Below are 14,007 nucleotides of genomic sequence, written 5' to 3'. Positions count from 1 at the left end.
TGGTAAAGACCATATTGGACACATTAAGCAAAAAAAATTTGCAAGACTTAGATGAAAATTGGATATGGTGGTCTAGTGAAGCATGGAAATCAGAAATGTGTGAGCCTGAACATCAGGAAAAAATGGTGGTGTTGTCCATAGTGGATGAACAAAGCATTCTGGAAAGGACTGCAGATCAAGAGCTTGATTTTGACCACTTTGAGATAATGTCTTAGACTGCTGCAAGCTTCCGCCAAAGATGCACTCTAGAGTTTTAATTTGGACAGAAGGAACAAACTCTTTCCATCAGAATCTTTATAAAGGTGCTTATTATTTCTGCATTTGAGAAGTACACTGTCGAAGATCAGGAGTACTGTAAGAGTAGAAGACAACTTGCAGCCTCTGCCACCCATCCTCAGAGGCTGGAGCAATGGGAAAAGGACCATCAGAAGGCGGCAATGGGAAAAGTGTTACAAACAGTGGAAGAAGAACCAGGGCAAAGAAGTCTCAGAAGCAAAGACATCAACAAGTTGGAAAAGATGAAGACAGAGATCACTAGGCAGCTTTGCCAGAAAGCTTTCAGGCTGCATCCAAGGGCAACTTGATCAAAGGAAGTGGAGGATGTAGTGTGAGGGGGAGGGGGAAAGGTAAGGTGGAATCAGTGAGCGTCATTTTTGGTGAGCTGAATGGTAGAGGGAGAAGAGTTGAGCAGCAGCTGGAAAGGCAAGTAGGGTTAAGGATGGGGTTAATGTTTTTTAAGGGGTTACTAACCAAAGCTTAAGCACTGAACTCTGACTTGTATGCAAGGAGAGCTTGTCTAAACCAGCCAATTACGTAAAAATGGATTAAAGGTTTCAGGAACTGATTGTACAGATGAGGGAGATAGCTAGCAGGTCATTTATGCAAAGAGGAAACAAGAGAAAGCTCAAAATAGGCATTTGGGAAACTATAGCATTTTCCTGACTGGTTTACTGTCCTGCTCTTGCATGGAATATATATCCTTCTGTATTTCAGCTGTTTAAAACAAAAAAATTATGTAGTAGGGATGAATTTTTTTCTGCCCAAACAAATAAATTTTTGATCAGGAAGGTCAAAGTACCTAGGATGTGTGTTTCCAGTGTGTGTGCAGGAGGTAAGCTTTGAGTTTTCGATGACCAGTAATGACAGCTGTGTTTCTGATACCTTCACCAAATGGGGCAGAGGGAAGACGAGACGTATTTCTTACATTTAAATAAATTTGGCAGTGTAGTGGGCATGCACCTGACAATGAATGTTTAAAGATCACTAAACCTGCTTTTTCTAAACTTCTATGAAGAAGAAAATGCTGAAAATGGAGGGTGGTTAAGCTGTATTCTGTTGAACTGATGAAAGTTACAGAGAGGAAAAGTGTTTAATAACTACCCAGCTCCTGTGGCAGGAGGTTTCTGCCAGGCAGCTGCTCTTGAGGCCTCTGACAGTCCTCGGCTTCTGCTGGAGGTGGCAACAGCAGGAAGCCTTTCGTGTTTTTCAGAGCAGGGAGCTTCCTGGAGCAGGGGACGGTGGGCTGTGCCTGGCTGAGCTGTACCACGGTGCCTGTCACAGGGAGAGCCTCGGTGCTCTCCCGCTAGCACTGACCAGCAGAAGGGAGTACATTTCCTCACATGGAGCACACGACGCTTCTGGAAACATCTGGCAAAACATCTTGTGGAGTGTTGAGAGTCTCTGTTACTTCCATTGTGCAGATGCCTAGCTGAGCAAGAAAGCAATTTCTTTTGTAACAGGAGTGCACAGGCTTTGTTTTTATTACCACAGTATATGCATTTAAAACCTGTTACATCTGCAGGCAGTGAGCATACTCTTCTAACTACAATGATAGTCAGCAGTCCTCAGGCACCATGCACCAGCAGAGAGTGACTGAGACAAAAGGTCCGCCCCTGAAACCCCAGCAGAAAGATGCACCATTTCAGCAGCAGGCAGTAGGTGTGCTAGGACTTGCTCTGCAGGACAGCCCACTCCTATGCCTCCCTCTCAGGAAATTAAATTTTTTCTTAGACATTTCTATGCACTGGGCCACAAGCGGGATGTGATTTCTATGTGACATTTTGTCTGTAGGTATATCTGTCACATGCAATAGGTGTTCCATGTTCCTTGATTTTAGAAATACAGTAGCACTTGGTCCGGTGTAGCCCCTTAATCCCATTGTTTTCTTCCCTTGTATTTGGGAACAAATACAAACATATATAGCTCACATATATATATATATATATAGGTGACATATATGCATATATAGATCACAGTGTTCCACGTAACCTAATTATGAGTTTGTTTGTTTCCCCAAACTAGTACTGAAATGCTGACTTAGTCTGGCCCCGTGGTTTTAAGGAGTGAAAAGAAACCTTGTTCCTGAGATCAGCCTGACTGGTGCAATTAGATGCTTCATCTCTGTTCCAGGGAAAGGAGGCATTTGAAGCTTCCACCTGGGTCAAAATGTAGCCTTCAGTCATGGAGTTAATGTTAATATACTTTTATAAATTATAAGATGGATTTACTGAGTTTTGATTTCATAAAATCTTATAGTCATTCAGGTTGCAAGGAGCCTTGGGAAAGCACATAGTCCCACCTGATGCACAAAGCAGAATCAGCACCAAATTTAACCAGATTGCTCAAGGCTTTGTCTAGTCCAGTACTGAAAACCTCCTAGGAGAGAGACTTCGCAGACTCTCTGGGAAACCATGCTGGTGCTTAAATATACTCAGGGAAATAATTTCTTCCTTATATCCAGTCAGAATATACTCTCTTCCAATTCATGACCAGACATCTTCATCTTCTGGCTAACCTCCCCATAGGTACAGGCAGGCTGCTGTTAGATGCCCCAAAGTTGCCCTTTCTCCTGGCTGAGCAAGCTCAGGTCCCTCAGCCTCTCTTCACAAGTCATGCACTTCAGTCCCCTGACCACCTTGGGGGCCTCCACTAGATTTGCACAAGTCTATCAACATCTTCTTGTACAGGGCAGGGACAAATAGAGTGTTGCAGGCACAGCATAATGCATGGAGAGTAATAGAGGACCTCTCCTGGTTTCCACAACCCTTCAAAGATGACAGAGAATGGCCTCACACTGACACCAGCTGGTGCTTCTGCACGCTCCCATGCAGCCCACCAGCCCCATGGACTTCTGTGGGTCAAGATTCCTCAAGCGATCACTGACTCAACCTTTCCTCTCCTCCTTGGACCTTGTCTGTGGGCACAAAGGCCTGGTAGACCTTCTCAGTCCAGACCAAGGCAAAGAAGGTATTGGGCACCTCGGTCTTGTCTATGTCAAGATCGCTCACCCCACTCAGCTGCAGGCCCACATTTTCCTTGTTTTTCTTTTACTGTGAAGGCGGGGGAAAGAAACTCTTCCTGTAGCCCCTGACACCCTTTGCTAGTTTCAACTCAAGCTGAGCTTGAGCTTTCCTAACACCATCCCTGTATTGTGGGCCTGTATTTTTTTCTATATTCCTCATTTTTACCTTGTCTTGACTTTCATCCACTGTACGCGTCATCTTCTTGGCATTGGAGCTCAGTCATGGGGTCCCTGCTTGGCCAGGATGGTCCTCTGATACAGCTACTTGTTTTCCTGTATCAGTATGGGCCACTCCTGTGCTTGGAGGACGCTGCCCCTGAAGACCTGCCAGCTCTTCTGGGCTCTGTCACCTTCACAACTGTCTCCCATGCATCCAAGTTAGCCAAAGACCTGTGGTGGATGCTCGTTTTCGTTACATTAGTTTTGGTTTTTTTCTGTTGTTGTTTTAATTCAAAAATTCATTTCAGTTGGGAAAGAAAATAATGGGGAAGGAGTCTCCAAGAAGTCAAAACATATTTGACTGATAAATTCAAAACAAAATGTTCCATAAAAAAGAAAAATTCCTTTTCCTGTTTAGTGGCATGAATACATGATTTTTGTTTTGATACTCTCATTTTTGCTGAGGGATCCAGAACATATTTCATTTCGGATTGGCATAAAATAGACATTTTTATTTGGCCATTATCCTCTTTGGCCAGGCTGCTTTGCTCGATAATTTCAAAGTGATCTGAGTTCTGAAACTCTGAAAATCAGGCTGCTTTTTCTGTAGCTCAGCTTTGCCTTTCACTGCCTTCTGAAAATCTGGAAATGTGTTTTTGGTAGAGAGAGGATCAGCTCCAAATCATAAAACTAAATAACCCTTCAAACTTCAGGGAATTCAAATTGCCAACCAGACTTCAACCCTGAGTTTGGTAAATGTCAACACTGTTCCTTGGGCAGTGAAGCGAGGTGAAGGAAGAAGTGTTAAATAAGAAAGACGGGGAGCTGCCTTAATTACTTGAGATGGGGAGCTGCCTTAATTACTCGAATCAATTTATTTTTTTTTTTCCAGGAGATATTTAATTCAGGAACACTTGGTTATTTCATATCTTGTGACACTGCTTAGCCTTCTAATCTGGTGCTTTGGTCAGATGGAGAGAAGCAAAAAGACAGCTGTTGATTAAACAGCATAGATGTTATTATGTGACTGCAAAAATGCCAGAAAGTTGTCCCATTTGCACTCATAATTTATAAGTAATCGAGAAATATGTTTTAAGGCAGTGACTTCATCTAAAAAGAATTACCAGTTCAAAGTGTATTAGTGTACGGCTGCTGAATATGGCTTGGCATTAAGGGTTTCTTCATCAGCATTAATTGGACTAAATTACCTGCAGTGAAATATGAGCCCTTTGAGGAAAAACAATTCTTGTCCTGGCTTTAGAAGCACAAAAGGAAGGAGGAGGGGGGGAAGGGAAAAAGAAACCAAGAGGCAGTGTTCAGACAGGCTTTGTTTTAAGGCAGAATAAGAGTGAGTTTGAACACACTGTGGGTGTGAAACTGTTGCCAGGGGGTGGTGGGAAGTGGCTGGAAGGGGCTTTTGCTGTCAGACCTCCCAGGTGAAGAGCAAAGCCCCAGCCAGGGTGCGACATTAGGGAGCAGCAGTTGGGTGGGACGCGGTGGGGACTGGGGACCCGTGGGGTCAGCGGGACGGTTCGGACCCCATGAGCCACCTACACATGCACGGGGAGAGCAAGGCAGGGCAACCCGGCCAGGGGGGCAGGGCAGTGAGAGAAACGAAAGGGTGTCAGGACAGTGCAGGCACAGTGCACACAAATTCAGAGTTACCCACTGCCTGGAATAAGGGACATCATTGATGAGACAGGGTGACCCTGTGGATCAACATTTGCAGTCCTTCCCATTTGCGACTGGTATTATGAAGCTTGTGTAGTTTACATGGAACCAGTAACTTGATGTTTCTAACTGGGATCTGCTGTAGGTACAAACAATATCTTCTAAAATATCCCCATATATCCCTCCAAATATCCGGGCTTTGTTTTGTTTTGTTTTTTTTTTCTGTGAGTAAAATCTTAGAGTCTATATTTGTTGCTCACCTTTACTACCATGCTTCATCAGTGAATAGAAACAAACCCCAAACAACAGCATTCTGGTGCCTCCTTGATTACTGTTTGAGAAAGTTGAGGGCATGAACTGAGTTGGTGGTGGATGAAGGTTGAAAAAATGAGAAGGAAATATCCTTTCTAATAAATTAGCATTACCATAGTAGCAGTTGTAAAAATGGTTGGGGTGGCCTGAGTAATAACTTTTCACTCGGTCTCTAGCAGAATGTAAGCTTTCAGCAAACAATTTAAATATTGCTAAACAAAGATACTGGGTATGAATAGATCCAACTTAGAAAAAAAATATCTCTGTGGATAGAGCTCCACCTTGATACCTGCTTATCCTTTGCTTTGTATTGACAAAGGGCAGGGCACACATCTTGAATAACCCTGCTGGAGCGACACTCAAGAGCCACTGTAATGGCCTCTTCTCTTGACTTGTTTTAGCTGAGCAGGAGCTGTGGATGAATGTGCCAATGTGCTCCTGGATGACATGCCCAGCTCCAATGTCTTCTGACCACCGTGGGCAGCCACGGTGGGTTACTGCAATGTTACGTGGCTAGATAAGCTTTTAATCTAAGAGTATGATTGCTATGATTTAACTACGTATTTTTATTACCCCAAATTTTTTTTTGTTCTGTAAATTCTGATGCTTTGTGCATGAAATGTATCTTTTCAGGAAAGCCACCAGCCTTTTCTGTCACGCATGTCCATGTGTTACTGATGGGACTTTCATGACCTGTGTGTCGATTCACGCTAACTTATTTTGTTGCATACCTGAGCATCTTATTTCATAATGCCACACGTAGGGTCAGTTAATTCTGACAACTTGATGCTGTCAGAACATCTTGAGGCTTATTAACAATGACATCGAGTGTTGTGCACTTATTGGTCAATGCAGGAAACCCTGTGAGTCTTTACTTCCAAATGACACTCTGGTATTAAATGACTGGCAGAGGTGAAGGCAGGCTGTAGAACAGAGGTTATGAAAAATCATTAAATAAGATTGATAGCTGCCCGCTATGTGAAAATCAATGGGTAATGCTCATTGATATAATTTCTCTCCAGTTGCTGCAATTTTAACATTGAATATTGCAATAAAACCACATAGCCAAAAGTCTTCATGCCTACCAAAAATACTGTTCCAGGAAGCTTCATCACACTAACTGTATATCACATGCCTTCTTTTCTGTCCATAACTTTCCCTTTTTCATCTTTGAAAAACTCCCTAAAAAATGATGCATTCTGGCTCCTAGCAATTCCTGTCTGAAGTACTAAATAGTAGCTATTAGATGGGTACTCTGAATGTGCAAGAAATGGCTCTGTAAGTCCAGAGGTAAACAGCAGGAGACCAATTTGCCATACAAACACAGCATCATTTTGAAATGAATGTCCATTAACCTATAGTTAGGTGAAATCTTATTTAAAGTGTTTGTCTTACTAAAGGGTGTTGCTAAAGAGGCCAGCTTGGCTGTAGCTGAGCACCCTAAGTGTTTCTTCGTGTATCACAGTTACTTAATTGGAAATGGTTTGATTATTGCAGGACACACCTACAAGTACTGTGGCTTGAGAGCATTAATTTATTTGCTTGTTTATGTCTGAACAACAGTTTCCCAGGGAACCAAGTGCTGTCATTTGTGTGGAAAAAAAAAGAGAGAGGAGCCCAGAGCCCAGCACAGAGCAGTGATGGGCTCCTGTTGGCAGTGAAGCTGGCTGCACTCCTGTTGTATGACCTGTTGTAAGATCCTGTTTTCAGCTCTTTGTAACTGTTGAACTGGAATAACTTACGTTGAAATTTTTTTCAAGTGATGTATTTGGAAAAAACTATCCCATATTTTGGAGTGGTGTGGACATAAACAGTGAAGTGTAGGAACCTCCAGGTTAAGTGACGCTGGGGCCACGACTCTTGGACCTACACCATCAATTCCTCTTACTCACAATTTGATGTAATATGGATCTTGCCCTGTATGCCTTAAGGGTGCACACCTTTTTGAAAATTGTGCCTCTACAAGTGCTATGACAGTGGGGTGTTTGATTATCCAGCTGTGGTTATCTAAAGTGGCTGGGATGCAATTTCTCCTCAACAGAGGAACTGATGCATAAGGGAAGCTTTTTCTCCTGACAATTAGAAATGGTGAGTAGTACTATGTACGATCTGTAATCAAACCAAAAATGTTTCCATGTTATGGCAGTAATGACACCAGAAAACCTAATTCAGGCCTACATTTTGTTGAAATCATGCATTTTTTACTAAGAGTTATGTTCCCACTACAACTGTTTTTGTCAAAAACTAGGGAACCTTGAAGCTAACCTTGTGCATTTTTTGCTGGTTTAGATTTTTTTGAAAATAACAACCATTCATCTCTGGTATCTCCTCTCTGTCATCTTTTCAGCTTGATTTTGCCTCCTTTTTTGAGTTCTTCTATCACACTGAGGTGGAGCTGAGAAGATGGCATTAGGCCCATTCATTGAGGCCTGCTTGCTTGTATTGAACATGGGACAGGGAAAATAACTTTGCAATTTGATTAACTTTTGTAGATCCTTCTTCACTTGCTGGCTGAAACCAGCCAGCAGTGGGAACTTCTCAACTTTCCTCAAACCTAAACTTCCAAATATCCCATGACAGGTATTTACCCTCTTCATCCAGCCCCCACGTGGTATTTGGAGGTCAACAGAATACATTCTCCATGTGAGAAAAGATCCAATCTTGTCATGGCTTCGGTGCCAGCAGTTCCCTCTCTGTTGGGTGCAACGCTCTCTTTGCATAAGGACAGCTCTGCAGGTCACGTGCAGACTACGGGGAGGCACACTGGAGAACACCTCTGGTGTACATGGGAAGCTGATCGTGGGGTCACGGGGTCTGCGTGAGTGATGACCTTCAGCAGACCAGTCTCAGAAAGAGGCTCAAGTTGAAATTCTAGTAGAATAATTTCTTTGTCTACTGTCTGAGTCTTGAAAACCTTTAACTCACTTGAGATGGGCAATACTAAGCTGATCAAGGATTACCAAGGAAAAGAGAAGTAAATACTGCTCTGTTCTACAAGGTGTCTCTCAGCAGTTTTTTCAACAAAACATGATAAATTTCTTAAGACCCTATATTGAAGGAAAAGAATATTTCTGTTGGAAATACACCATAGTATCGTTTGAACTAAGAGGTTTGTGAAAAAGGGAGTCAGTATGGGCATTAAAAAACTTGCCATTAGTTTGGGGTTTTGTTTGTTTCTTCCTTCAGGAAAACAATGTCTGACGTCAGCTAACACAACTTTAACTGTGATTTCTCTATTTTCAGGGATTAAGCATCTGAAGAGTCAGAGTGATTCAGCGTTTCCAGAGGAAGAAGAAGGAGTTAGTGAAAGGGAAGAGGAGTGGGGTCATTAAACGGCGTGGACACGCCTCGAGCCCCATCATGGAGGGTAACTGAACTGCGCAGCCGTGCGTGCGTCAGACCATTTGCCACTGCTTGTGTCCCCGCACCGCAGCGCTCGGTGTGCCGGCGGCTCCGAGGCTCCCTGGGGAGCGCCCTTGGATGGGTTTTACAGCCACCTGCAAACGTGTTCTGTGATCCTTATACCCGAAGATAAAACAGTTATTTTAAAGTAATTTTTCTTTCATATTCTATGACTTAGAAATGTAATTTGCAAATGTGTTAGCGACCTGATGTCAGTACTGCCAGAGCTTAACTACCACGTGTGAGCTGTACTCTAAGGCCTGTTGTAAATAAAACTGATTTAAAGCTACAAAATATATAATATGTTCATTTAGACAAGATTGTATACTGTACAGTGGGTTTGTCTAGCGTGCAGAGGAATGTTCGTATAAAATGATCCTTTCAGTTAAGGACAGTTTTTACCAGTATAGTTAGAGTTGCTTGCAGTAATGTCAATAGCAACAAGGTAAGCAGGGGTGACTCAGTCTAGAGAAGGATGCAAAGACACACTTCCCCATGTTCCCTGGATATGCAACACTTAAAGTACTTGTCTTGCTTTTGGTCTGAGGTTACCTATTCACATCAGCCAAAACAATTTCTCTTTATGCAAGATCATTGTTATCTGGAGGCATTAGAAAAAGTTTCAGTTTGGGAGTCAGGGAAAATACAGGAGTGCGCAAGACCCGTGAGCAGGGTCCCGCACACCAGCTGAGCCACAGGAAATGCTGATATTCACCTTCATCACCTGCAGTAAGTACAGGGTACAGCCTTCTCTGAGAAAGGGCCAGACTACTCTGTTTGTCACAGTTTCAACCAGTAAATGATACCATATCAAGCTGCAGTGATTTAGCATGTGTCTGAGCCCTAGGGTTTTTGGTTGAAGTTTGGCATGGTTCATACCAACATTTTTACTTGTTAGACCATGCAAACTCTATGGCATAAAATGAAATAAGGTGGAGAAGGAAAACCATGTTTCTTCAAAGTTGCACTTGACAGATCCTTTCCTTTTTTATCAATGGCCAATTTTTAAACCAAGTCACTGTCATTTTGTATTAACTGTTTGCCTTTGATACAAAGTTTTACCCATGGTTTAACTTTCTACTGCTTTAAGTCTCTTTTAAAGGGCTGAGCTAGCAAAAAAAAAAAAAAAAAAGAAAGAAAAAAGAGATGAAGTGTATGAAAACACAGAGCCTTTTGTCTATGCCTTGCATGGTGATTTCGCTTTCAAATTGAGGTCTTCCACGAAGACCTGCTGAGAACAGGATCTGTCAACAAGTGTTTCTGTATATTTGGGAGCCAACTTTTTGCCCTCCATGTGTATCTCTCTATCTGTCCTCTTCATTGCCATTTTCTGTAGAAACACTGCAAACAGGATCTGTGACTCCAGCTCAGCATGGGTATGCAAGAAGGACTGAAAGAAAGACTCTTCAGTTGTACAGAAGCAGCTATGGGACTTACAGGACTGAGGGCTTTTTATGCCACAAACAACAAAAAGAAGGAAGTGACCCTTAAGAAACCATTTGAATGGACCAGTTAAGTCTGGAACGGTAGCAAGAAGAGCTGGGCTCCAGTCCCAGCTTTGCTGCAGGTTTGCTTTTGCACAGCACTAGGCTTTTCACAGTCACTCGTTGCCACAGTACTCCCAGTTGTAAAACAGCCATTGGTGTTTAACCTTCACCATTTATCTGTGTTGCTAGCTAATAAAGCTCTTTTGATATTGATGGCTTTTTGCTGGTTATCAGTACTCACAGACTTCAGATGAGGACTCTCTAGGACTTACGGGCAAATGAAAAAATGTGCGTGATTTATAATAGTTGATACCAAGACAACGTATTGAACACTTTGGAATCTCAACATTTCAAAGGCAACACAAAACACATGATAAGAACTTGGAGAATCCATCACTGAACACCCTGTTTCAGGATGACTACTGGACTTGAGGATGATTACACTTTATAAATAATAGGAAAAAATAAAAAATAGATTTATTTTGAACTGGATCTGCATGTTTCCAAGATCGTTACTGCAGTAACGAGCGGACAACTGTGTTTTACAGTCATGATCTGGATGAAGCATCAAGGTCTGATAAGAGCCTCAGATAGCCATGCTGCTGTTTAGATGCATCTCTAAATCCAGGTCTTATCATGTCCCCATCTCTAAATATTCCAGCTGTGTTTTATCATTTTAGAAGCCTGTATGTTTCTCTCTCTTGACCTAAGGTTATGCAAGCAGCATGTCTGACTACAGGAATAGACTTGTCCTTTCTGGCAAAGGGACAGGACTTGTTGCAGAGATTTTACTATGGATCCACCCTGACATCATTTGCTGGTGGGACCTCATCTGAAGGATAAAGTCAGGATGCACGTTTTTTTATACATCAGCCATTTTTTAGCTTAAAAAGATAAACAAAGCTCGTTTGTCTGATCTTCCATTTGTGAGGCATACAGTAAGTGGAGCTATAAGGAAAGAATCAGGAAAACAACAGAGCCCAGAAAAAAAAGTGCTTGTCATGCTTGTCATGAAGCAGAGCTGAAACACTGCAGTGGTTTGTCAGTGAACCCCATGACAGAAATATCTGGGTGTGGGGAAATCAGAAAGAAAGGTCAGGAAAAGCAGTCTGCTTACTAAACTAGGTCTTTTCTGGGTTTTGGCACAGCTTCTGACGTTTAAAAACAGCAGCCTTAGATAGAGAGCCTCTCATATGCTTTGGCATGTAATTGAAAGCTCTGGTTGTCTCACAGCATGGTGAGCTCCACATAGGTACACTTGAACAATGTAGACCTCTTTGTGCGAGTCAGTGGTCAATCATTGTTGCCCGAGGTGTTTATGTCACTAAAAGCATGGTTTAAAATCAAAAAATCCACTAATGTCATCTTTTGTTTTAGTGTAAACAAATCAATGGGGATGGAGAAAGTAGACAAAAAGTTAGTGAACACCAAGTGCCTCAAAGAAAATGGCAATATGAAAACACCTTGAAGGAAAATGGCAATGGCATGTTTGCTGTTTGATCTGTCTCCTCTCACAATACCTGCTCCTGCTGGGGAGTCTTACAGGTTTGGTGGGAGCAGGATTTTTAGAGATGGGTCATATTAGTCCATTTTCCACAAACGGGCTGATGGAAAACGAAAGAAGAAAAAAACTACTCAGGCAAGTAATGAACATAGTTCTTTCTTAATGAGCAACTCTGATTTGTGTCTTTTTCCCCTTCCCCTCTCCATGTTTGCTGTTGCTCTTGCTTTCAAGGTATTGCAGGAAATGTTATTTGCAGAATTGAAAGGAAGCTGTCTCCTCGGACTGATCTCAGTCTTTTCCCAGTATCCCTTAACTCATTAATGTACAGTGGTTTAAAGGCGTTTTGTTATTGCATTTTACAGCCTTATTTCTTCTTCTTATGCTATATTTATTATTCCATGACAGGTTCTTCTCTTCAGAGAAATTTATTGAGACATTCTGCTAATAAGTTATTTGGAAAAATTCCATGGTTTGACTTCTAGGATGGTATATGTTGTTTATTCTCCCAGGTGCAAAACCAGATAATACTTAAATAGATTCAAAGTAAGAGCCAAGATTTAAAAGTCCTTTCTAAAGCAAAATTTCCACTGAAGTCAGAGGAATTTTGCTTGAGAATGGCCACAGGTTTTGGCCAACAGCACACTTTCCTTTGGGAAAATATGTTGTGTACTGTACAGGAAAACTTCTCTTATCCTGCTATCAATTTAATTATGGAATTTCTTGCTTTTTTTTTTTTTTTTGAGATTGCCATAAATGCTGTTGAAGTCTTCAAAGACTACCCCACTGTCTTCGCATACTGTCATTATTTCTTCTCAAAAATGTAAACTGAAAAATCTCCATTAGTTCTTGCACCACTGGTGTTATTGAACCAAAACTATCACATCCAACACTATTGTGTCGACTCCAAGACAGGGCTGCAGGCAGAGGTCCTGCTGCCTTTGCTTGGGCCAGGGACTCCCACGGTGTCCAGGGTCCAGGCCAGTCAGTAAGGAAGGAACTTCCACTCCATCTGCACTTCCTCTAACAGACTACAATACTGAGGGTCAGGTTGGTGGCGGCTTTTGCTCTTTAAAAAAAATGCATTTTTTTTTTTATTCCACAAGGCAAACTGTTGGGTGATTGTCCAAGCTCTCTCCAGAGCTGGTCTGGGTAGGCTGCAGTGCTGCGGGTGGTTGGGGAGGGACCTAAGCAGGGCTTCTGCGGGCTGTGCGGCTGCTTTTGTAGGAGCCCAGCAGCTGGCACCGTACAATGAAATGCCCTAGCTCAGTGCAGGGTTCCCCCCCTCGTTTTCTTTCTCTTGCAGATTGAGACACAGGGGTTTTTATGAGGGACCTTATTCCTGAAGTACATAGGGTATCATCTGTCCCCTAACCCTGGGGGTACAATGTAAGGGCATATTTAAAACATGCTGTCCCTAAAGCTCCCCTTTCTTCCTCTCCTATGGCATCCACATTGGTGCCCAGGCCCACAGCTGTTCTCTTTTTCTTTTTTCTTCTTTTCTTCTTTTTTTTTTTTTTCTTTTTCCTTAGTAGCTCAGTGCAATGGTGAACTGCAGTAAGAGTTTCAGTTGTTCTGTTGATTCCTGACACATGCAATTACATTTGACCTTTTCATGCAGAGCATTTTACTTGGCAACAAAGTAGATGCTAAATGCCTCCTATGTTTTGCTGTATTCTCTCCTTTACCCTCCAGTGAGGACAGCAGCACTTTGGGCAAATCTCAAGCAAGCTATTTGTGCACCTCTACTAAACCTCAGGCCGCTTGGTAAGATGCTACTCATCTCCAGCTACAGCAAATTTGGCTGACGGAGTTTATACAAATTCAATGTCTATATTTCTGCTATAGGTTTTTTGAGGGTTTTTTTTGTTTGTTTGTTTTGTTTATTAAAGAAGGTGGGCTTTTTGGGGCAGAAAAAGTATTTTGTACTACTGCTAGGCCAAACATACTCGATTTCAATTTTGTAATGATTCATTTGCTTAGTATATGCTGACCCTTAGTGGTAAGCTGAGATTTGAATTGCATTGCCAAGTTTCTAAATTTTGCTTTTCTCTTTCGCCCAACTGTTCAGAAAATGGCAGGAATATTTGCTGTGCATCAGGATAGCTCTGTCTATGTAAATAGCCCACATTGTCTTCAACAGACATAATAGGCTTGTTAAAATAATGATGACA

At 42.1% G+C, this 14,007-nt stretch overlaps 1 protein-coding gene across 1 annotated transcript in view; it reads left to right on the top strand.

Annotated features, from left to right (window-relative positions):
- PPP1R1C (protein phosphatase 1 regulatory inhibitor subunit 1C) overlaps positions 1–10,545 on the top strand; it is a 57,465-nt gene extending 46,920 nt beyond the window's left edge. Inside the window, 1 exon segment of the mRNA XM_052791344.1 lies at positions 8,687–10,545. Coding sequence (XP_052647304.1) covers positions 8,687–8,775 — 89 coding nt within the window. The 3' untranslated portion in view covers positions 8,776–10,545.
- Positions 10,546–14,007: the final 3,462 nt, after the last annotated feature.

The sequence above is a fragment of the Harpia harpyja genome, chromosome 7 (genome assembly GCF_026419915.1).
Source record: "Harpia harpyja isolate bHarHar1 chromosome 7, bHarHar1 primary haplotype, whole genome shotgun sequence".
Taxonomy (NCBI): domain Eukaryota; kingdom Metazoa; phylum Chordata; class Aves; order Accipitriformes; family Accipitridae; genus Harpia; species Harpia harpyja.
The sequence above is the reverse complement of the archived record's forward strand: the minus strand, read 5'-3'. Positions and strand labels throughout refer to the sequence as shown.